Source organism: Thamnophis elegans, chromosome 2 (assembly GCF_009769535.1).
Source record: "Thamnophis elegans isolate rThaEle1 chromosome 2, rThaEle1.pri, whole genome shotgun sequence".
Taxonomy (NCBI): domain Eukaryota; kingdom Metazoa; phylum Chordata; class Lepidosauria; order Squamata; family Colubridae; genus Thamnophis; species Thamnophis elegans.
Window position 1 is genome coordinate 154,809,656 of NC_045542.1, and position 25,330 is coordinate 154,834,985.

Sequence of the window (25,330 nt, forward strand, 5' to 3'; positions counted from 1 at the left end):
GTCTAGAAATAGGATATTACAAAAGTCTTATAATACCAAGCTACAAATTGGCGGACAGGATTTGATTGTCTTCAAAGAAATACCACCCCAAATGTTAAGAGCCAGGAGAGATTACGCTTTTCTAGTGGAAGAACTCAGAAACCGTCAGATACAGTATAGATGGGATGTGCCATTTGGTATTATAATTACACTTGGTGAGCAAAAATATCGTCTCAACTCTGTATGGGAAGCCCGAGATTTCTATCATAAGACCCTGAAGGTGGGACATTCTGAATCATCTGGCTCCGGAGAAAGACAATGAGAAGGACAAGATAAACAACAAATTATACAACCACAAGATAGAAAGCATCATCTTTCCTTCCCGGTAGGGCAAGGGATCACAGAACAAGGACCTAGCAGTACGACTACCAGACGAATGGGGAAATAAGGCAGACTGCTACAACTTTAATAGTTATTGGCCATTGATTACATGGTCAATACTTTGTGACTTCTGTCATGCAAAAGAAAAATGACATAGTTGCATACTGAAGAAAAGATATTGACTTGATGGATAATTATGAACTTTTATATAAATTACTGATGATTTATTTTCTGGGGCGAAGAGGACGGAGATTGTGGTGGGGGTTCTTTTGGATCATGGCCCAGTTTGGATGGAGTTGGGAAGGGTAGTGTAGGTAAGAAGATCTTGGAGGTCGAATGGGAGCTATTTTGATATGAAAAGTATATTAATGATTGTAAAAATTGCTATCTGAATATCATGTTCGGAATATGAATAAGGGCATATTTAGGGAATTTCTAGGAGACCCAAGAAAAGCATATATGAGAAGAGTACTAATGAATATAAAAATATATATGTATATATATATGTACGTATATATATACATATATATGTGTGTGAAGGTGTGTTTATATATATATATATATATATATATATATATATATATATATATATATATATATATATATATGGATACAAATAAAGGCAAAAAAAAGAGTTGGAAGAGGAAATCAAAAGAAAAATTCGAAATGTATCTAAATTGTGTTATAGAGGAAGGAGGCACAAAGGGAACAAAATTAATAGGTTTGGAAATAGACAGAACAAAGCAAACTGTTTAAATTTGTGTAATGGTGAGAAGCTGAGTTTAATGTATACAAACAATGTAAACTGTTCATTATGGGACTAAGAAACTCCAGATAGTTTATGTTTAACATTAGTAATAACTGAAACTGTTCATAATTTGGGTAACAGTAAGAAGCTGAGCTGAATGTTGAGATATTTTAGACTGTGATTGTTAAAATGCTATACCGTGTACGGGCTCTGGGAAGTCGGGGGGAGGGAAGGGAGGTGGGGTTCTGGGGGGAGGGGGGAAATACAATATGTGTTAAATCCTAAAGTACATGATTGCACTTGTATACTGTGGCTTTTTAATGTTAGTGTTAAAACAGAACAAACCGAATATATTGGAAGGTAATAGAAGTATACCGAAGGGAGGAGCTGAGTGAAAGAAGGAGGGTGGAGAAGGGGAGAGAGAGGAGGAGGAGAAGGAAAGGAGGGAATGAATTAAGAGAGGGAGTGATAGGGTTAGGATTAGATAGAGGGGGAGGGGAAGTAGGTGTAGAGAGGTATGTGAGAAGGAAGAATGAAAGTTGGAGGGGGTTGAAAGAGGGTGTATGGTGGGTCAAGGTGGTATATTGGGCTTGTATTTTAGGGGGCATTTTCTATATAAGTGAGGGCTGTGTTTATTACTCAATGTTATATGCCCCGGTTATGCACAGTAGACATGTGATTGTATAGAATGAAATGGAAATTTAAAAAAATATGTGAAAAAAGTTACAAGACCCTTCCACCCCTAACCCTTTAGAAAAAAAAACCCAGGGGTGTTCAAACTTGACAGCTTTAAGACTTGTGGACTTCAACTCCCAGAATTCCTCCTCTGGCTCTTCATCTTGATGATGTGCGGATGGGTGGTGGGGAGGGAGCTGGAACCGGTTCTAAACGGCACTGTAGATTTGTGGAACCTCTTCAATAGAAGAGGTTAGAACTGGCAGGAACCCACCCCTGCACAGTAACCTCCCCTATCCTATCCGCTTCTCTCCCTCAGGCTCCTCACCAAACTCCCAGCCAGCATGCAGGATGAGTTGCATGCTGGCCACGCCCAAGTGGAAGTTTGAACAGAGATCTTTTCAGGTGGGGAGGGGGGAGTAGAAGTGATTAGCATCATAGCGTGTTAATAATAAAATAAGCAATACTAATGATCTAATGGTCATTTTGAAAAATCCAGCAACCCAGGCCACCAAACTACTACCGGCTCAGCCGAGTAAGTCCAAACCGGTAGGAACCCACCACTGATGCAAGGGCAGCCCTGTAGGCTGTCCGGAGTCCCAAGCTTGGTTGAATCTTGCTAGGTGATGCAATGTCCTCAGGTGCCATGTGGTGAGTTCTGTTGGTAGATGGGTAGAGGGGTTTGTTTTTGCTCCCAGGAGGCTTCCCTGAGGCCTGCTAGGCCAAAAACAGGGGTGAGGCCTGCTAGGCCAAAAACAGGAGTGAGGGCGAAAAAAAGAAAGAAAAAGGGAGAGGGAGGGAGAGAAAAAGGAGAAGGAGGAAGGACCACAAATCGGGCACTAGACGCAGCTCCAGAGGATACCTTGAAAGAGCACAGCAATCCAGGGCTGTAAGGGACCTCGAGGTCATCTAGTCCAACCCCCTGCTCCAGCAGGACTTTGTTAAAGTGAGTTTCTGTCTTTTGACAACCCCCCCAGTCACATGACCCCACCACTACCAAGAACCGGTAGGAAAAAGGTTTAGATTTCACCACTGGTTCATCCACAACGTGATCTCCTGGAGAGAAAAAAGTAATGGATAAGCTGACAAAATCAAATCAATATTTATTACTGTGAAAGATCAGCATACAGTTAAAAAGTAGAAAAAAGAATAGTCTAAAAACGATAATTAATTTTAAAATACGTAGAAGAGAGAATACATATATAAAACAGAAGGTTACATGGAACTAAAAGGAAAGCGAGGGTAAGAGGGGGGAGGGCAGTGTTTCTCAACCTTGGCAACTTGGAAAATGGGTGGACTTCAACTCCCAGAATTCCCCAACCAGCATAGAGTATCATGTTGGAGCATTCACAACTTTTGGAGGTAAGCTGATTAATTGTTCTGTTGTGAAATTTCTCCTTAGTTCTAGGTTGCTTACCTCTTTGATTAGTTTCCATCCATTGCTTCTTTTCCTGCCTTCAGGTGCTTTGGAGAACAGCTTGACTCGCTCTTATTTGTGGCAGCCCCTGAGATATTGGAAGACTGCTGTCATGTCTCCCCTGGTCCGTCTTTTCATTGAACTACTAGACATACTCAATTCCAGCAACCGTGTTCTTCATGTTTTAGCCTCCAGCCCCCTAATCATCTTTGATGCTCTTCTCTGCACTCTTTCTAGAGTCTCAACATATTTTTTACATCATAGCAACCAAAACTGGCTGCAATATTCCAAGTGCGGCCTTACCAAGGCTCACTGGAGAACCACATGCTCTTTTGTTTCTGGGGGTCGAGAGGGCATTGTATTATAGCTTGAAATGTGTTACTAAAATGAACAAACCTTGAATTCTTCGGTAAACTCAGCATCTTGGCATTGCTATCATCCCTCCCGCCTTCAAACGATAACAAGAGGCACCTCCACACAAAAAAGATCACAGCAGGAGTTGCTAATAAATTTGAAGATCCTGTGCTCAAAAGCCACAACCCCTTTTTCTCTAGAATATTGCAACAGCTTTTCCATGTCATATTCAACCACCTTTACATAGGAAATTTTCATGCTCTTCTCACCAGTCGAAACCTCCCTCATATGTTCTCCGTTCTGTGCGTCACTGCGCTGTATTTCTGAATTCACTGTTCTCCTTGCACTCAATCTTTGTGCATGTTAGGAAAAGATGGAACTCCTCTCCCATCCCCTCATATTTGAGGAGCCACCATCATCACTAAGTGCTCCTATCGTTTTCCTTTGGAGGGAAAACTAATCAAGCAGAGAACCAGAACTTAGGACTGGGGAGAAGTTTCCTGACACTTGGAGCAATTAACCAGTGGAATCACTTGCATTCAGACGTTCTGGGTGCTCCATCAATGGAGGTTTTTAAGAAGAGACTGGACAGTTACTTATCTGGAATGGTATAGGGCAGGGGTCCTTAAACTTTTAAACAGGGGGCCAATTGACGGTCCCTCAGACTGGGGGACCAGCTGGGTAGGCATGTGGCTGGGTGGGAATGGCTAGGTGGGCATGTGGCTGGGTGGGCGTGGCCAATTTAGCAGTCCATTTTGCCTTTGTCCTTGCTGTACTTGCCCTTCCCCTATTCATCCACCAGCCCTGGATCATATGGCTATGAAAAGTGTCTTGAAAAACTGTTTTTAAAGCATTTTAAAGACTTTTAAAGTACTACAAGCTGATAGCTGCTTTTCAAGCCAGCAGCAGCCTCTACCCTACTCGCCCACCGGCCTTGGATCATGTGGCTGCATTGGCAAGATCACCCCTCAGCCAGCTGGCCCTCCCCTGCACCCTTTGGCCTCACCTTCAGCATCAGCGGTGTGATCTGAAGTGCAGCTCAACCGGCGAAATAACTCACCAGAAGTGCAGATGGAGTGGATGCTAGCTGGAAGATAAGGCCAACGAGGGGCGGGGCTGAATGCCATCACTCCGCAGGCTGGATACTCTGCATCGGTGGGCCGTATCCTGCCTGCAGGCCGTAGTTTGAGGATCGATGGGACAAAGTCTTCCGTTTGAGCAGGGAGTTGGACTAGAAGATCTCCAAGATCCCTTCCAACATTATTCTGTAATGTACTTTTTTGGATCTCTAGCAGATTTTTGGAGCCTCGGAGAAACATTATGACTCCAACATTTTTTAAAAAGACCTTCCGGCTGAAGAATTCTTGGGCTCAAAGTGAGAAAGACACATAGGTAGAAGGCTGAAACTCTGCCTGGGCATTTCTATGATGTACAAAGATCAGTATGCAAAAAAAAAAAAAAAAAACACCCTAAAAGTCTTTTTTGCAGAATTGAGCTATTTCTATACCAGTGAATATCCATTAATTTCTGGTGATAGTCAGCTATGGGAAATTAGCCTTGATTAAATTTTCTTTTCTCCCTCATCTCTAATAGTGAAACACATTTGACTAACTGAACAAGGCCAGAAATAAAAGAGTTAACTTCTCACCCATATTTTTATAGGCAGCTCAGAAATGAAATTCAAGCCTTCCCTACAGTCATCACCTTCTGCGTCACATGGATTTTCTTGTGTGCAGTAAGGGAGGAATTTTGCGTGAAGCACCGTCCACACTCTGGACATTTGAAAGGTTTCTCCCCTATGTGTAACCTTACATGACTGATAAGTTTATACCTAGCAATAAAACTTTTCCCACAATCCGGACACTCATATGGTTTCTCCCCAGTGTGAGTCCTCTGATGTATCACCAGATGGGAATTCCGACTGAATCTTTTCCCACAATCCAGACATTCATATGGTTTCTCCCCAGTGTGAGTCCTATGGTGGCTCACCAGATGGTAATTTTGACTGAATTTTTTCCCACAATTCAGACATTCATATGGTTTCTCTCCTGTGTGAGTCCTCTGGTGTTCCATCAAGCTGGAATCATGACTGAAACTTTTCCCACAATCCGGGCACTCATACGGTTTCTCCCCAGTGTGAATCCTACGGTGGCGCACCAGATGGGAATTATGACTGAATTTTTTCCCACAATCCAGACACTCATATGGTTTTTCCCCTGTGTGACTCCTCTGATGTACCACCAGATTGGAATTGTGACTGAAACTTTTCCCACAATCCGGGCACTCATACGGTTTCTGCCCAGTATGAGTCCTATGGTGGTTCACCAGTTGGCAATTTTGACTGAATTTTTCCCCACAATCCAGACATTCATATGGTTTCTCTCCTGTGTGAGTCCTCTGGTGCCTCATCAAACTGGAATCATTACTGAAACTTTTCCCACAATCCGGGCATTCATATGGTTTCTCTCCTGTGTGAGACCTCTGGTGTATCACCAGGCTGGAATAATGACTGAAATTTTTCCCACAATCCAGACACTCATATGGTTTCTCCCCAGTGTGAATCCTCTGGTGTTTCACCAGATTGGAATTTTGACTGAATCTTTTCCCACAATCCAGACACTCATATGGTTTCTCCCCAGTGTGAGTCCTCTGGTGGCTCACCAGATGGGAATTGCTACTGTAACTTTTCCCACAATACAGACACTCATATGGTTTCTCCCCAGTGTGAATCCTATGGTGGCTCACCAGATGGGAATTTTGACTGAATCTTTTCCCACACTCCAGACACTCATATGGTTGCTCCCCTGTGTGGGTCCTCTGGTGCATCCTTAGGTTGGCCTGCTTTCTGAAGCTTTTGCCACAGTGATGGCACTGGGCAGACTTTTCTCCAGTTTGGATCCTCTCATGCATAATCAGCTTTGATCTGAAATTTTTACAGGGGTGTTTCCTTCACTTACATTTTTGGATTCTCAAGGTCCAAAATATTTGTGATCCCTTCTTCGATGGTGCTTTTATTCAAGCTACTCTTTCTTACTTCACATGATGTGGCTTGCATGACTGTCTGCCCTATGGGCCTATCCAAGTGACCTCTTCCATTCCGGATTTCCAGATTATTTGGGATTTGGAAATGATCCTGACCTTGACCTTTTCATGAAGTGTTTCAGTGAGTTTCACAGACTCAATTATTTCCAGCTGAAAATTCTCTTTCTGTTATTCTCTCTTTTGTCTCTCCCCTGTCTTCGGGAGGAGAAGAGTTTTGTGGTTTTCCGGAGGAAGTGGGGGGAAAACTTTGATTGCTGGCTGGATTTGTTTTCCTTTTTAATGGTGTTTCTGATTCTCACTTGCTCAGGATGGTCTTCTGGACATCCTCTTCATCTAAAAGATTCACATAAAGTGGTGACTTTAATTATTGTATATAAAAGGCTGCACAAGATGTGAAAACAGCAAGAACACTGTATTTTTCAGAGTATATGACACACCTTCGTCCGTCCCCCCCCCCCAAGAGTGTGAAAATCTGAGTGCGTCTTATACACTTTTTTGGTTCTGATACCCTGTCCCAGTAAATCCCGTTTTTCACAATAATGGATGTGCTGAGGGTTTTGGAGGCATTTTTTGCCCATTCATGCCCCCCCCCCCGCACTCTACAAGCCTCCCAAAGCTTATGCATGCCCTATGTGTCTGCAAAATTTAAAGCAGCAGTTTTGTTCATGAAATGCCTTAGTTTCCAAGAAAACAAGATGTACAAAAAAATAACAAGGAGTGAACCCTAAGATGAAGACTTTTTAAATTTTCCAACCAGCTGAAAATTGCAGGAATCAATTTTAAAATTGCAGCTTTAGAAGAATAAAAATTGCTAATCAACAGCAAGACGGATTCTATAGAAATCTTCATGCTAAATTAGTACAGTGGGACTATAAGTCTTGTATACTATTGGGTGACTGGAACAGTGTGATTGACACTAAAAGAGATAAGAAGACCTCTCACCCAAATACTAAAATGCGAGCTAAGCTACCCAAACCTTTTTTTCACATGATGGACGACTTTGAATTGAGAGATATCTGGCAAGAAAGAAACTCAGAGGAATATGATTTCACCTTCTTTTCTGATAGACATCAATCCCTCTCAAGGACTGATTTTATATTAATCACTAATGATTTACTTTCTAGGGTGAAGAAGACAAATATTGCGGCTAGGGTCCTTTCGGACCATAACCCAGTTTGGATGGAATTGGGAAGGACAGTGCAGGCAAGAAGGTCTTGGAGGCTGAATGAAAACTTATTCAGATATGAAAAGTACATTAATGGTTGTAAAAAAACTGTTATCTGAATACTTTGTTTTGAATATGAATAAGGGTACATCTATGGAATTTGTATGGGATGCAAGCAAAGCGTATATGAGAGGAGTACTGATGAATATAAATAAAACACATAGACATAAACAAGGGCTAAAACGAACAGAATTGGAAGAGGAAATTAAGAGGAAAGAGTTGGAGTTAATATTGGATCCAGGTGATACACAGGTTAAGGAAGCAATTACCATATTAAAATCTCAATTTGATATGTTGATCTCTGACCAGGTAGCCACTAGTTTATTATATGCAAAACACAACACTTTTTGTAACGCAAATAAACCTGGCAGATGGTTAGCCTATCAGATTAGGAAAAAAAGGAAAACTCGAAATGTATCCAAACTGATTTATAGAGGGAAGGAGGTGTTTCAACAGGAGGAGACTCAAAAGGCATTTCGGGAATTTTTTACAGAATTGTATAAAGGGGATAAAATTAAGGGTTTAGATATAGACAAATACTTAGATAAAGAGAAAATACCCTTAGTTAGAGAAGAGCACAGGCAAAAGCTGAACCAACCAATAACCTCGGGGGAAATTTTGCAGGTAATTAAGCAACTAAAGTTAGGGAAAGCGCCAGGTACAGATGGCTTCACAGCGGTTTACTATAAAAATTTACAGTTAGAAATGGTAGAACCTCTTAGAGAATTATTTAATAAGATCCAAACGGAAGGTAAAGTGCCTCCATCTTGGAAGACAGCGTTTATATCTTTGATACCCAAAGAAGATCAAGATACTACCCAACCAAAAAATTATAGACCTATCTCATTACTTAATGTAGATTATAAAATTTTTACTAAAATATTAGCAAATAGGTTAATGTTGGTTATTCAACAATTGATACACACCGACCAAATGGGTTTTATACAGGGGAGACAGATGAAGAGTAATGTTAGACTAGTTATTAATGCATTACAATATTTGGGAAAGAACAACCAAATTCCTGCTACGTTCATATTTCTCGATGCTGAGAAGGCCTTTGATCGAGTTAACTGGCAATTTCTGTTGAAGATATTGCAAAAAATGCCGATAGGAGATAGCTTTTTACCAGGGACGTGCACTCACTAGAGGCAGGGGAGGCGGGGCCTCACCAGTCTCCTCAGGAAAGGAAGGAATTTTAAAGATTTTTAAAAAAATAATTAAGGCCAAGCTAGTTGCTACCAGACTTCAACTCACAGTGATTTGGAGTGTATATAGTGTTTAAGTATAGGAGGAGGCCAGAGAACTCGGGGCCTCCTTTGCATAAGGATTTTTTTGCCTTTTAAGGGTTAACCAAGGGTTAAAAGCAAAACAATTAGTATGCAAGTGTAGCCCATAGTTCTCGGGCCTCTTCCTGCAGAGGGCACATGGTGGCTCTAGGAGCCACTATCCTAGCCTGCCTGGCCCTGGAGCCTAGCTAGACCGAATCTGGAATTTTGGCGTAACTGGAAGGTATGTTGGTCAGAGGGAGGGAGGAGGAATTCAATTTATTTGTAATTTAAGTAATTGTAATTTGTTTTTATTTTGTGTGTGTGTGTGTGTGTGTGTGTTTCATTCTTTCTTAACTTCACTCAAACAAACTCTCTCAATTTGAGAGAGAGTTTGCTTGAGAAGAGAGGGAAGGAGCAGACGCAGGGAGGGGAGCCTTGTTTGTTTGAGAAGAGAGGGGCAGCCCTCTCCCCCCCATCCTGCTCCCCTCTTCCTTTCCTCCTCCTCCTCTCCCCTTTCTTCGCCAGCTGCCATCTCGCCCCCTCCGCCTCCTCCGTCCCCCCCCGCTGTGTCCACTAGGCATCTCGCGTTTATGGCGGGCATAAACACGAGACGCCTGGCGGACACAGAGGTGGGGATGGAGGAGGTGGGTGGCGAGGAGGAACTGCGGAGGCGAAAGGCGAAGAGGGATGGGTGGAGGTGTTTGCAGCCCTGGTTCCATCTCCCAGCAGCCCCAGGAGGAAAGGGCGAAGAGGGGTGGGGGGGGTGTTCCAAGAGCCCCCCCTCCCCATTTGGCACTCCGCAAGCCAGGCCTGCAGCGGCAAGAGGATCTGCTCCGCTTCTATCACCCCTCCCCCCTGCTCCAGAGAAGCCGGCCGGGCAAGTCTCTGCAGCCCCGGTTCTGCCTCACAGCAGCCCCAGGAGGAAACGGGCCAGCCCTGCTTCCCTCCCCGGACTTTCTGGCAGTGGAGGATAGCATTCCGCTCCCTCTTCCAAGCCCCGAGTGGCCAGCCTTTTACCTCTATGGCTCTCGCTCCAGCCTTCTTCGGGCTCCTCCTCAGCAGGCCTGCTGGAGCTCTGGGAGAAAGCGGAGGTAGCGGACTGCTGTCCTCTATTGCCGGAAAGTCCGGGGAGGGAAGCGGGGCTGGCCCGTTTCCTCCGGGGACGGCTGGGAGAGGGAACCGGGGCTTGTGGAGACTCGCTCGCAGCCGGTTTCTCTGGAGGGGGGGGCGATAAAAGCAGAGTGGATCCTCTTGCCGCTGCGGGCCTGGCTTGCGGAGTGCCAAAAGGCGAGGCGGCCTCTTGGAACACCCCCCCCACCCCTCTTCGCCTTTCGCCTCCGCCGCTCTCGCTCCAGCCTGCTGCCGGGGGGGGGGGGGGTTGCCTCACCAGCCAGAAGCTTCACCGCACGTCGCTGCTTTTTACAGCCAATTAAAGCAATATACCAACAGCAAACAGCTCAAATCATAGTCAACAGAAGTTTAACAGACCCTTTTCAAATTGGAAAAGGTACAAGACAGGGCTGTCCTTTGTCCCCACTATTGTTCATTATAACTTTGGAAGTATTGTTGAATAAAATACGGGGCTTGGATGGTCTAAAAGGGATCAAGATTAGGCAGCAAGAATACAGAGTCCGCGCTTTTGCGGATGATTTGGTCATAATATTGGAACAACCGCAGGAATCTAGCATGGTTTTAATGAATACGATTAATCAATATGGTCAAGTGTCTGGTTTTAAAATAAATCTAGGGAAAACAAAAATATTAGCTATAAATATGAATACTAAACAAAAGGAAGAACTAGGAGGGATGCTAGGATGTGAGGTAGTCAAAAAAGTCAAATATCTTGGGGTTAATATTTTAACTTCAAACGCGAAATTATATAAGCACAATTATGAACCACTTTGGCATAGTATACAGATAGAGATGGAAAAATGGGAGAAATTGCACTTATCTTTGCTGGGTAGGATAGCGGCAGTGAAAATGAACATCTTACCAAAAATTTTATTTCTCTTCCAAATGTTACCTATACTTAAAAAAGATGCGAATCTTTTAGAATGGCAGAAGGGTATCAACAAATTTGTATGGGCAGGAAAGAAGCCGAGGGTAAAGATGAAAATAATGCAAGATGTATGCGAGAGAGGCGGCTTGAAATTACCTAACCTAAAACTATATTATGATGCAGTGGCGCTATCTGCAATTAGTGATTGGACTCATTTAACCAACGATAGAATACTGAATATCGAGGGACACGATCTGGTATATGGCTGGCATGCTTACTTGTTATTCAACAAAAAATTGGATAAGAATTTTAAAAGTCATATTTTAAGAAATGCTTTATTGCGGTTTGGAAAAAATACCAATATAAACTAAATGACAAGATACCCATGTGGGCAATTCCTAGACATGCAATCGAAAATATGAATATAACACAAAAACAGGATAGAACTACCTACAGACAGCTTCTCACTTTGGAAAGGGGGGTACTACAATTAAAATCTTTAGAGGTATTGAAAGAGGAGAAGGTAGTTCAAACATGGTTCCAGTATGGGCAATTACAGGCCAGATGGAAAATAGACCAAAAAAGTGGTTTTATCCAAGTTGAGGATAATCTGTTTAAACAAATAAGAGATCAAAGTTTAATGCATATAAAGAGGATATATAATGTACTAATACAGATGGATTCGGAAAGAGAATTAGTTAAAGATTGTATGATAAAGTGGGCTCAAAATATTGAAGAACCAATAATGTTGGACACATGGGAAAGAATATGGGTAAGAAATGTGAAATTTACACAAGCACAACACCTGAGAGAAAATTTTTATAAGATGTTCTATAGATGGCATTTAGATCCTAAAAAGCTGGCTTCTATGTATCCGAATGTACAGCCTAAATGTTGGAGGTGTGGTTCTCTCGATGCTACATATTTTTATATATGGTGGACCTGTCAAAAGGTTAAGGCATTTACCGTGTACGGGCTCTGGGAAGTCGGGGGGGGGGAGGGGGTGTTAGGGGGGAGGGGGGGAGGGGAGTTATATAATATGTGTTAGACTTCAATGCAATCCGATTTCACATGTATACTGTTTCTCTTTAATTTCACTGTAAAAATAGGACAAGCTGAATAAATTGACATATAGTAGAAATACACCAAGAGAGGAGTAGTGGGATAGAAGAAAGAGTGGTTGAGAGGGCGGGAGAGAGGATGGGAGGGAGGGTGAGAAGGAAGGGAGGGAGTGGACTGGGAGAGAGGAGTGGTAGAGGGGGAGGGGAAGTAGGTAGAGGGGAATGATGGAGGAAAGATGGAAAGTTGGAGGGGGGCGGAAGAAAGAGGTGTATGGAGGGTCGCAGAGTTATATTGGGTTTCTATTTTGGGGGGTATTGTTAACAAGAGGAATTGCTGTGTTTATTGTTTAATGTTGTATGGCCCCGGTTATGCACAGTATATATGTGACTGTATGAAAATGAAAATGGAAAAATAAAAACACATTTACCTTTAAAAAAAAAAGGAATAAAAATTGGGGAGGGAAGGTGCTGTATTTTTCGGAGTATAAGACGCACCAATATTTTGAAGAGGCAAATTAAAAAAAAAGACTTTGCACTTTGCAAACTTCCCAAAAACCGTCCTGTTTTTCCCCCCCAAAAAAGGGCATGGATAGCCTTTAGGAGGCTTATAGAATGCTCCTGGGGGGGGATGCCCCTCCAATGAGTAAAAATGCCGTTTTTCACAAACATGAGCCTGTTTTTGTCAAAAAAAAAGGGCATGGATAGCCTTTAGGAGGCTTACAGAGTTCTCCTGGGGCCAGGGCAAAATGGAGCAAACCCCCCCCCCCATTTTTTACTCATTTCTCCCTTCCCCAGCCCCCAGGAGCAATTTGCAAGCCTCCTAAAGGCTATCCACAGCCGTTTTGTTGAAGGGGGCGGGGTTTTGGGAGGCAGAAAATGCTGTGTTCAGTGTATAAGATGCACTCAGATTTTCAGCCTCTTTTTTGTGGGAAAAAGATGTGTCTTATACTCCAAAAAATATGGTATATGTAGCAGCTGAATATGTTTCAGCCTATCTGCTTCTCTGCTCTGCTTCTCCACTGTGGAGCAAACCACAAAGCCCTTCTTCCTCCTAGCCTGCTCCCAGCCTTGGTCTCTGATCTTTCCCCAGTTCTAGCTACTGCGTGGACTCTAGAAAGAGAACAAGGCACAAGGCCAACCACATGGCACACTCTGCCATACATCAACAAAATTTCAGAATGCTGTAGAACGCAGCTTCCAAGATGCCCACTGATTGCCCAGAGGCTACCATATGAGGACAAATTGTAAAGATCGCTTGGAGGTGGGAGATACTTCTAATGTAATCTACCAGATCCCCTGCATGGATTGCCCCTGTGACTATGTAGGACAGACAGGGAGGAAGCTGAACACCAAATTGTAAGAACACAATTGAGTGGTCAGATGAGGAGACCCGAACTGATTGGTAGCGTCGCCCTGCAATGATCAAGGGCAGAGATTCACTTTTGTCACTACTAAGGTTGTTGGGTGAGCAGGCACAAAAACAGCCAGGGAAGTGATTGAAGCCTTTGAGAAAAGGGGCCTTTGTCAGTCAGCAGGACTGCTGATTTACCATCAGTCTATCAAGTACTTAGAAGGTAAAGGGCTGGGCAGCACAAGCAAAACGACAGCCAACTACTCAAAAACCAGCACAATCAGCATCTAAAATGCCTACTTCCACACCAAATGGATTTCCAGAGGAAAAAAATTGCAGAACCAGGAACACAACTCAGGTGACTCTTAGGGCGCAGATAAACCTCCAAGAGCTTCAAGGACCCTCTAAAAGGGTGCAAATGACCTGCTGTCTGCAAGAAACATAAATCCTTCCATTCCCCATCATCCTGTCAGAGCTAATGAAGCTTCTTGAATGAGAAGCAAAACGTCATCAATAAGGAAAAAAAAAACCCAAGAAAGTTCGGTTGATTCCTGAAAAAACCACATTTGGAACAACCATGCCCTGGATGGCTGAGAATCTCTGCAGGCTGGGAGGGAGGATTTTAAGGGGATCGGTGGAGCCGATCAATGCACGGAGCAGAAAACCTTGCAAGCAAAAACGGGAGACTCCGAAGGGGAGAGGGCGCAGCTGGCAAAAGCCCCCCACTTTGCTCCCTTCCCCAAGGAATCCCCCCTCCCCTTCCCTCACCTGGGGATTCCCCCTTCTCCTTCACCTGAGCCCCCCTTCCCTCCCTCGGGGTCCAGCTGCCCTCTTGCCAGTGTCTTTGCTCACCTTTGGGACAACTGTTGGAAGAAATGTCCTTCTGGGTTCGATTCCAAGTGGGGAAAAAGACACTGGAAACATGAGGCTCCTTAGAAAGATGGTTTTAATGGTGGACAGGACCGCATGGCTTGAGGTCCTGGGAAAAATGGGTGATCACATGCTTCCAGGTGTTGGGTGAAGAAGAAGGGTCGAGGAAGGGGCTTGCAGGGCTTTTTATAATCTCTCCGGCCCCACCTATCTGCTTCCTGCTCCTGTGCAAGAAATGTATTCCGATTGGTTGTCAGACTCACATGGGGCCATGCAGGGGCAACTCTTTGGCTGAGTCCAGGTTTGGTTGAATTCTCAGATTCCATGCGGTCAGTTGAGTAAAGGGCCAATATTATCAGGCCTTAATCCCATCCCCCTGGAGCTGAAGCGGGGGAGAACTCTTTATTATGTAAAGGGCTAGAGCAGGCTTTAATGGCTCATGGACAAAGTGGGTGGGGGCAGGAAGCTGCAGGGAGAGTTACTTTATCTTTTTGAAACATGTTCCTTCCTTTTCACATCTAGAGAAATATTCTGCCTTTTCAATATTTCCTAGGTTATTTCATTTTTCTCGGAGTGGGCTTCCTACACAACCATGCCCTGGATGGCTGAGAATCTCTGCAGGCTGGGAGGGAGGATTTTAAGGGGATCGGTGGAGCCGATCCCAGAAGCAGCAACCAAGCAGCAGCACCGTGCACGGAGCAGAAAACCTTGCAAGCAAAAACCGGGGACTCCGAAGGGGAGAGGGCGCTGCTGGCAAAAGCCCCCCTCTTTGCTCCCTCCCTTTCCCTGGGGATCCCCCCGTCTTCTCCACCCGTCCCTCGCTCGGGGTCCAGCTGCCCTCTTGCCAGCGTCTTTGCTCACCTGGCGCCCCTCCCCGCGAGGGGATCTCCGCAGTCCTGGCGTAGCAAACGGCGGGAGACGGGGGTGGGTGGGGGAAGAGGCGGGAGAGGACAGGAAACTGGGATCCCAGCCCTCCTTTCCTGCCTCCTCTCTAGGCGCAAAGGAAAAATCTCTCTGCCTTTAAACCCTTCGCTGAAAGCCGGGCGGGGAGGGGGCGGGACCGAGCAATCCCAAAATCCCCAGCCCGGGTGAAGGCAGGATTGCCCGCGTCACCCAGAGGAAAAAGCCGAAGGCTCAAAGCAAGCACCGAGACGGAATGGGAAAATTGCATCTACTTATCTGCATCTACAGGGGGAAATTAGGAATTCAAAGCTATTGAATATAGAATGGGATAAGGATAGAATAGGAATTAGATTAGGAATTGGGAATAGAATGGAATAGGAATTAGAAGGGCAATGAAGAGAAATAGGAAGCTGAATAGAAACAAATCGGGCACTAGACGCAGCTCCAGAGGATACCTTGAAAGAGCACAGCAATCCAGGGCTGTAAGGGACCTCGAGGTCATCTAGTCCAACCCCTTGCTCCAGCAGGACTTTGTTAAAGTGAGTTTCTGTCTTTTGACAACCCCCCCAGTCACATGACCCCACCACTACCAAGAACCGGTAGGAAAAAGGTTTACATTTCACCACTGGTTCATCCACAACGTGATCTCCTGGAGAGAAAAAAGTAATGGATAAGCTGACAAAATCAAATCAATATTTATTACTGTGAAAGATCAGCATACAGTTAAAAAGTAGAAAAAAGAATAATAGTCTAAAAACTATAATTAATTTTAAAATACGTAGAAGAGAGAATACATATATAAAACAGAAGGTTACATGGAACTAAAAGGAAAGCGAGGGTAAGAGGGGGGAGGGCAGTGTTTCTCAACCTTGGCAACTTGGAAAATGGGTGGACTTCAACTCCCAGAATTCCCCAGCCAGCATAGAGTATCATGTTGGAGCATTCACAACTTTTGGAGGTAAGCTGATTAATTGTTCTGTCGTGAAATTTCTCCTTAGTTCTAGGTTGCTTACCTCTTTGATTAGTTTCCATCCATTGCTTCTTTTCCTGCCTTCAGGTGCTTTGGAGAACAGCTTGACTCCCTCTTATTTGTGGCAGCCCCTGAGATATTGGAAGACTGCTGTCATGTCTCCCCTGGTCCGTCTTTTCATTGAACTACTAGACATACTCAATTCCAGCAACCGTGTTCTTCATGTTTTAGCCTCCAGCCCCCTAATCATCTTTGATGCTCTTCTCTGCACTCTTTCTAGAGTCTCAACATATTTTTTACATCATAGCAACCAAAACTGACTGCAATATTCCAAGAACTTAGCAATAGCAATAGCAATAGCAGTAGACTTATATACCGCTTCATAGGCCTTTCAGGCCTCTCTAAGCGGTTTACAGAGAGTCAGCATATTGCCCCCAACAATCTGGGTCCTCATTTTACCCACCTCGGAAGGATGGAAGGCTGAGTCAACCCTGAGCCGGTGAGATTTGAACCGCTGAACTGCTGATCTAGCAGTAGCCTGCAGTGCTGCATTTAACCACTGCGCCACCTTGGCTCTAGGACTGGGGAGAAGTTTCCTGACACTTGGAGCAATTAACCAGTGGAATCACTTGCATTCAGAAGTTCTGGGTGCTCCATCAATGGAGGTTTTTAAGAAGAGACTGGACAGTTACTTATCTGGAGTGGTATAGGGCAGGGGTCCTTAAACTTTTAAACAGGGGGCCAATTCACGGTCCCTCAGACTGGGGGACCAGCTGGGTGGTCATGGGGATGGGTGGGCGTGGCCAATTTAGCAGTCCGTTTTGCCTTTGTCCTTGCTGTACTTGCCCTTCCCCTATTCATCCACCAGCCCTGGATCATATGGCTATGAAAAACGTCCTGAAAAACTGTTTTTAAAGCATTTTTAAAGAATTTTAAAGTACTACAAGCTGATAGCTGCTTTTCAAGCCAGCAGCAGCCTCTCCCCTACTCGCCCACCGGCCTTGGATCACGTGTGGCTGCATTGGTGAGATCACCCCTCAGCCATCTGGCCCTCCCCTGCACTCTTTGGCCTCACTTTCAGCATCAGCGGTGTGATCAGAAGTGCAGCTCAACCGGCGAAACAACTCACCAGACATGCAGATGGAGTGGATGCTAGCTGGAAGATAAGGCCAACGAGGGGCGGGGATGAAACCCATCACTCCGCCGGTTGGATACTCTGCATTGGTGGGCCGTATCCTGCCTGCAGGCCGTAGTTTGAGGATCGATGGGACAAAGTCTTCCGTTTGAGCAGGGGGTTGGACTAGAAGATCTCCAAGATCCCTTCCAACATTATTCTGTAATGTACTTTTTCGGATCTCTAGCAGATTTTTGGAGCCTCGGAGAAACATTATGACTTCCACATTTTTTTTAAAAGACCTTCTAGCTGAAGAATTATTGGGCTCAAAGTGAGAAAGACACATAGGTAGAAGGCTGAAACTCTGCCTGGGCATTTCTATGATTTACGAAGATCAGTATGCAAAAAAAACCCATCCTAAAAGTATTTTTTGCAGAATTGAGCTATTTCTCTACCAGTGAATGTCCATTAATTTCTGCTGATAGTCAGCTATGGGAAATTAGACTTTATTAAATTTTCTTTTCTCCCTCATCTCTAATACTGAAGCACATTTGACTAACTGAACCAAGGACAGAAATTAAAGAGTTAACTTCTCAACCATATTTTTATAGGCAGCTCAGAAATTAAATTCAAGCCTTCCCTACAGTCATCACCGTCTGCTTCACGTGGATTTTCTTGTCTGCAGTAAGGGAGGAATTTTGCGTGAAGCACCGTCCACACTCTGGACATTTGAAAAGTTTCTCTCCTATGTGTAAACTTACATGATTGATAAGTTTAGACCTAGCACTAAAACTTTTCCCACAATCCGGACACTCATATGGTTTCTCCCCTGTGTGAGTCCTCTGATGCATCACTAGAAAGGAATTCTGACTGAATTTTTTCCCACAATTCAGAAATTCATATGGTTTTTCTCCTGTGTGAGTCCTCTGGTGTTCCATCAAGCTGGAATCATGACTGAAACTTTTCCCACAATCCGGGCACTAATACGGTTTCTCCCCATTGTGAATCCTATGGTGGCTCACCAGATGGGAATTGTTACTGAATTTTTCCCCACAATCCAGACACTCATATGGTTTTTCCCGTGTGTGTCCTCTGATGTATCACCAGATAGGAATTGTGACTGAAACTTTTCCCACAATCGGGGCACTCATACGGTTCCTGCCCAGTGTGAGTCCTATGGTGGCTCACCAGATGGTAATTTTGACTGAATTTTTTCCCACAATCCAGACGTTCATATGGTTTCTCTCCTGTGTGAGTCCTCTGGTGTACCACCAAATGGGAATTCTGACTGAATCTTTTCCCACAATCCAGACACTCATATGGTTTCTCCCCTGTGTGAGTCAGCTGGTGATTCATCAGGCCGGAGAATTGACTGAAACTTTTCCCACAATCCGGGCACTCATATGGTTTCTCTCCTGTGTGTGTCCTCTGATGTACCACCAGTTGGGAATTCCGACTGAATCTTTTCCCACAATTAAGACATTCATACGGTTTCTCTCCTGTGTGAGTCCTCTGATGCATCACCAGAGAGGAATTTTGACTGAATTTTTTCCCACACTCCAGACACTCATATGGTTTCTCCCCTGTGTGAGTCGGCTGGTGATTCATCAGGCCGGAGAATTGTCTGAAACTTTTCCCACAATCTGGGCACTCATATGGTTTCTCTCCTGTGTGTGTCCTCTGGTGGTTCACCAGTTGGGAATTCGTACGGAATCTTTTCCCACAATTAGGACATTCATACGGTTTCTCCCCAGTATGAGTCCTCTGGTGGGTCACCAGATCGGAATTGTGACTGAAACTTTTCCCACAATCCGGGCACTCATATGGTTTCTCCCCAGTGTGAGTCCTCTGATGTACCACCAGGCCGGAATTCGAACAGAAACTTTTCCCACAATTAGGACATTCATACGGTTTCACCAAAGTGTGAGTCCTCTGGTGGCGCAGCAGAGAGGAATTTTGATTGAATTTTTTCCCACACTCCAGACATTCATATGGTTTCTCTCCTGTGTGACTACTCTGGTGGCTCACCAGTTGGGAATTCCTACTGAATCTTTTCCCACAATTAGGACATTCATACGGTTTCTCCCCAGTGTGAGTCCTACGGTGGCGCACCAGAGGGGAATTGTGACTGAATTTTTTCCCACAATCCAGACACTCATACGGTTTCTCCCCAGTGTGAGTCCTACGGTGGCGCACCAGCTCAGAATTCAAACAGAAACTTTTCCCACAATTAGGACATTCATACGGTTTCTCCCCAGTGTGGGTCCTCTGGTGGCGCACCAGAGTGGAATTGTGACTGAATCGTTTCCCACACTCCAGACATTCATATGGTTTCTCCCCAGTGTGAATCCTTTGGTGGCTCACCAGATGGGAATTATGACTGAATCTTTTCCCACAATCCAGACACTCATATGGTTTCTCCCCTGTGTGAGTCGGCTGGTGATTCATCAGGCCGGAGAAATGACTGAAACTTTTCCCACAATCCGGGCACTCATACGGTTTCTGCCCAGTGTGAGTCCTATGGTGGCTCACCAGTTGGGAATTCGTACGGAATCTTTTCCCACAATTAGGACATTCATACAGTTTCTCTCCTGTGTGTGTCCTCTGGTGTACCACCAGGCTGGAATCATGACTAAAACTTTTCCCACAATCCAGACACTCATATGGTTTCTCCCCAGTGTGAGTCCGCTGGTGGCTCACCAGATTGGAAGTCTGACTGAACCTTTTCCCACAATCCAGACATTCATATGGTTGCTCCCCTGTGTGGGTCCTCAGGTGTATCCTTAGGTTGGCCTGCTTTCTGAAGCTTTTGCCACAGTGATGGCACTGTGCAGACTTTTCCCCAGTTTGGATCCTCTTATGCATAATCAGCTTTGATCTGAAATTTTTGCAGGGTGTTTCCATCCCTTACATTTTTGGATTCTCAAGGTCCGAAATATTTGTGATCCCTTCTTCGATGATGCTTTTATTCAAGCTACTCTTTCTTCCTTCACATGATGAGGCTTGCATGACTGTCCTCCCTATGGGCCTGTCCAAGTGACCTCTTCCATTCCGGATTTCCAGATGATTTGGGATTTGGAAATGATCCTGACCTTGACCTTTTCATGGAGTGTTTCAGTGAGTTTCACAGACTCAATTACCTCCAGGTGAAAATTCTCTTTCTGTTATTCTCTCTTTTGTCTCTGCCCTGTCTTGGGCAGGAGAAGAATTTTGTGGTTTTCCGGAGGAAGTGGGGGGAAAACTTTGATTGCTGGCCGGATTTGTTTTCCTTTTTAATGGTGCTTCTCATTCTCACTTGCTCAGGATGGTCTTCTGGACATCCTCTTCATCTAAAAGATTCACATAAAGTGGTGACTTTAATTATTGTATATAAAAGGCTGCACAAGAGGTGAAAACAGCAAGAATACTCTATTTTTCAGAGTATATGACACACCTTCCCCTGCCCCACTCCAAGAGTGTAAAAATTTGGGTGCGCCTTATACACTTTTTTGGTTCTGATACCCTGTCCCCTTAATCCCGTTTTTCACAAAAATGGTTATGCAGAGGGTTTTGGAGCCATTTTTTGCCCATTCAGGCCCCCCCCCCCCGCAGCATTCTACAAGCCTCCCAAAGCTTATGCATGCCCTATGTGTCTGCAAAATTTAAAGCAGCAGTTTTGTTCATGACATGCCTCAGTTTCCAAAAAAAGAAGATGTACAAAAAATAACAAGGAGTGAACCGTAAGATGAAGACATTTTAAATTTTCCAATCAGCTGAAAATTGCAGGAATCAATTTTAAAATTGCAGCACTAGGAGAATAAAAATTGGGGAGGGAAGGTACTGTATTTTTCGGAGTATAAGACGCACCAATATTTTGAAGAGGCAAATTTAAAAAAAAGACTTTGCACTTTGCAAACCTCCCCAAAACAGTCCTGTTTTTTTCCCTCCAAAAAAGGGCATGGATAGCCTTTAGGAGGCTTGCGGAGTGCTCCTGGGGGGTGCCCCCGCCAATGAGGGAAAAAATGGCCTGTTTTCCAAATAAAGAGCCTGTTTTTGTCAAAAAAAAGGGCATGCATAGCCTTTAGGAGGTTTATAGAGTGCTCCTGGGGCCGGGAGGGGGGGGGCAAATGGAGCAAAAAAATGACCCATATTTTTCTCATTTCTGCCTTCCGCAGCCCCCAGGAGTAATTTGCAAGCCTCCTAAAGGCTATGCACAGCCATTTTGGTGAAGGCAGCAGGGTTTTTTATTCTCAATATATACAGGTGAAACTCGAAAAATTAGAATATCGTGCAAAAGTTCATTTGTAGGATTGTATGTAGAACAATATACTACGCCTGAAAAGTATAAGCATGCATATGTACTCAGTACTTGGTTTGGGCCCCTTTTGCAGCAATTACTGCCTCAATGCGACGTGGCATGGAAGCTATCAGCCTGTGGCACTGCTGAGGTGTTGTGGAAGACCAGGATGCTTCAATAGCAGCCTTCAGCTCTTCCACACTGTTCGGTCTCATGTCTCTCATCTTTCTTTTGGCAATACCCCATAGATTCTCTATGGAGTTCAGGTCAGACGAGTTTGCTGGCCAATCAAGCACAGTAATCCCACAGTGATTGAACCAGGTTTTGGTGCTTTTGGCAAAAGTTGCTCTCATCAGGAAAGAGGACTTTGGACCACTGAGCAACAGGACTGTAGACCACTGTGCTTCATGAAGACCAGGGTCAACGCAGCCGTCTACCAGGAGATTTCGGAGCACTTCATGCTTCCTTCCTATATCTAATAAACAAAAAACTGACCCATTTTTTACTCATTTCTGCCCTCCCCAGCACCCAGGAGCAATTTGCAAGCCTCTTAAAGGCTATGCATGGCCATTTTGGTGAAGGGAAGGGGTTTTGGGAAGTAAAAAATGCTGTATTCAGTGTATGAGATGCACTCAGATTTCCAGCCCCTTTTTTGATGGAAAAAGGTCTGTCTTATACTCCAAAAATATGATATATGTAGCAGCTGAATATGTTTCAGCCTAGCTGCTTCTCTGCTCTGCTTCTCCACTGTGGAGCAAACCACATAGCCCTTCTTGCTCCTAGCCTGCTCCCAGCCTTGGTCTCTGATCTTTCCCCAGTTCTAGCTACTGCGTGGACTCTAGAAAGAGAACAAGGCACGAGGCCAACCGCATGGCACACTCTGCCATACATCAACAACATTTCAGAATGCTGTAGAACGCAGCTTCCGAGGTGCCCACTGTTTGCCCAGAGGCTACCGTATGAGGACAAATTATACGTTGTAAAGATTGCTTGGAGGTGGGAGATACTTCTAATGTAATCTACCAGATCCCCTGCATGGATTGCCCCTGTGACTATGTAGGACAGACAGGGAGGAAGCTGAACATCAAATTGTAAGAACGCAAGCGAGTGATCAGATGAGGAGACCCGAACTGATTGGTAGCTTCGCCCTGTAATGATCAAGGGCAGAGATTCACTTTTGTCACTACTAAGGTTGTTGGGTGAGCAGGCACAAAAACAGCCAGGGAAGTGATTGAAGCCTTTGAGAAAAGGGGCCTTTGTCAGTCAACATGAGTACTGATTTACCATCAGTCTATCAAGTACTTAGAAGGTAAAGGGCTGGGCAGCACAAGCAAAACGACAGCCAACTACTCAAAAACCAGCACAATCAGCATCTAAAATGCCTACTTCCACACCAAATGGATTTCCAGAAGCAAAAAAAATGCAGAACCAGGAACACAACTCAGGTGACTCTTAGGATGCAGATAAACCTCCAAGGGCTTCAAGGACCCTCTAAAAGGGTGCAAATGATCTGCTGTCTGCAAGAAACATAAATCCTTCCATTCCCCATCATCCTGTCAGAGCTAATGAAGCTTCTTGAATGAGAAACAAAACGTCATCAATAAGGAAAAAAAAAAACCAAGAAAGTTCGGTTGACTCCTGAGAAAACCACCTTTGGAACAACCATGCCCTGGATGGCTGAGAATCTCTGCAGGCTGGGAGGGAGGATTTTAAGGGGATCGGTGGAGCCGATCAATGCACGGAGCAGAAAACCTTGCAAGCAAAAACGGGAGACTCCGAAGGGGAGAGGGCGCAGCTGGCAAAAGCCCCCCTCTTTGCTCCCTTCCCCAAGGAATCCCCCCTCCCCTTCCCTCACCTGGGGATTCCCCCTTCTCCTTCACCTGAGCCTCTCTTCCCTCCCTCGGGGTCCAGCTGCCCTCTTGCCAGCGTCTTTGCTCACCTTTGGGACAACTGTTGGAAGAAATGTCCTTCTGGGTTCGATTCCAAGTGGGGAAAAAGACACTGGAAACATGGAGGCTCCTTAGAAAGATGGTTTTAATGGTGGACAGGACCGCATGGCTTGAGGTCCTGGGAAAAATGGGTGATCACATGCTTCCAGGTGTTGGGTGAAGAAGAAGGGTCGAGGAAGGGGCTTGCAGGGCTTTTTATAATCTCTCCGGCCCCACCTATCTGCTTCCTATCCTGTGCAAGAAATGTATTCCGATTGGTTGTCAGACTCACATGGGGCCATGCAGGGGCAACTCTTTGGCTGAGTCCAGGTTTGGTTGAATTCTCAGATTCCATGCGGTCAGTTGAGTAAAGGGCCAATATTATCAGGCCTTAATCCCATCCCCCTGGAGCTGAAGGGGGGGAGAACTCTTTATTATGTAAAGGGCTAGAGCAGGCTTTAATGGCTCATGGACAAAGTGGGTGGGGGCAGGAAGCTGCAGGGAGAGTTACTTTATCTTTTGAAACATGTTCCTTCCTTTTCACATCTAGAGAAATATTCTGCCTTTTCAATATTTCCTAGGTTATTTCATTTTTCTCGGAGTGGGCTTCCTACACAACCATGCCCTGGATGGCTGAGAATCTCTGCAGGCTGGGAGGGAGGATTTTAAGGGGATCGGTGGAGCCGATCCCAGAAGCAGCAACCAAGCAGCAGCACCGTGCACGGAGCAGAAAACCTTGCAAGCAAAAACCGGGGACTCCGAAGGGGAGAGGGCGCTGCTGGCAAAAGCCCCCCTCTTTGCTCCCTCCCCTTCCCTGGGGATCCCCCCGTCTTCTCCACCCGTCCCTCGCTCGGGGTCCAGCTGCCCTCTTGCCAGCGTCTTTGCTCACCTGGCGCCCCTCCCCGCGAGGGGATCTCCGCAGTCCTGGCGTAGCAAACGGCGGGAGACGGGGGTGGGTGGGGGAAGAGGCGGGAGAGGACAGGAAACTGGGATCCCAGCCCTCCTTTCCTGCCTCCTCTCTAGGCGCAAAGGAAAAAAGCTCTCTGCCTTTAAACCCTTCGCTGAAAGCCGGGCGGGGAGGGGGCGGGACCGAGCAATCCCAAAATCCCCAGCCCGGGTGAAGGCAGGATTGCCCGCGTCACCCAGAGGAAAAAGCCGAAGGCTCAAAGCAGGCACCGAGACGGAATGGGAAAATTGCATCTACTTATCTGCATCTACAGGGGGAAATTAGGAATTCAAAGCTATTGAATATAGAATGGGATAAGGATAGAATAGGAATTAGATTAGGAATTGGGAATAGAATGGAATAGGAATTAGAAGGGCAATGAAGAGAAATAGGAATAGAAATAGAGAACTAGAAATGAAATGAATAGTAGAGTAGATAGGAATAAGAATAGAATAGGAATTAGAATAGAATAGGATTTAGAATTGAATAGGAATTAGAATGGGAATGAATAGAAATATAGAAATGAATAGAATAGAAAAGATGAAACTGTCCCACAGATGTGATAGGACTACAACACCCATCACCTCTTGGCCCTGCCATTGCTGACTGGAATGCTGGGATTCACTCAATATCTATACAGTATATCAGGAAGAGTCTGGGAGCAGCTTTTCTGTCTTACAAAGGAGGAAGTGACTGTCCATATACACTAAAAGAAAATGATAAACTTTCCAAAGAAACATTTCATGCGGTTGTAAGAGATATGCACTTGCACACATAATGCCAAAAAACAGATTGAAAACAGATCCTGGCTTGAAGTTCATTC

At 44.9% G+C, this 25,330-nt stretch overlaps 1 protein-coding gene and 1 pseudogene across 1 annotated transcript in view; both read right to left on the reverse strand.

The window, feature by feature from the left end:
- LOC116504260 (zinc finger protein 208-like) overlaps positions 1-15,720 on the reverse strand; it is a 25,762-nt gene extending 10,042 nt beyond the window's left edge. Inside the window, 2 exon segments of the mRNA XM_032211190.1 lie at positions 5,362-6,929; positions 15,232-15,720. Coding sequence (XP_032067081.1) covers positions 5,362-6,464 — 1,103 coding nt within the window. The 5' untranslated portion in view covers positions 6,465-6,929; positions 15,232-15,720.
- Positions 15,721-16,942: 1,222 nt separating this feature from the next.
- Positions 16,943-25,330, reverse strand: part of LOC116524098 — a 33,433-nt pseudogene continuing 25,045 nt past the window's right edge.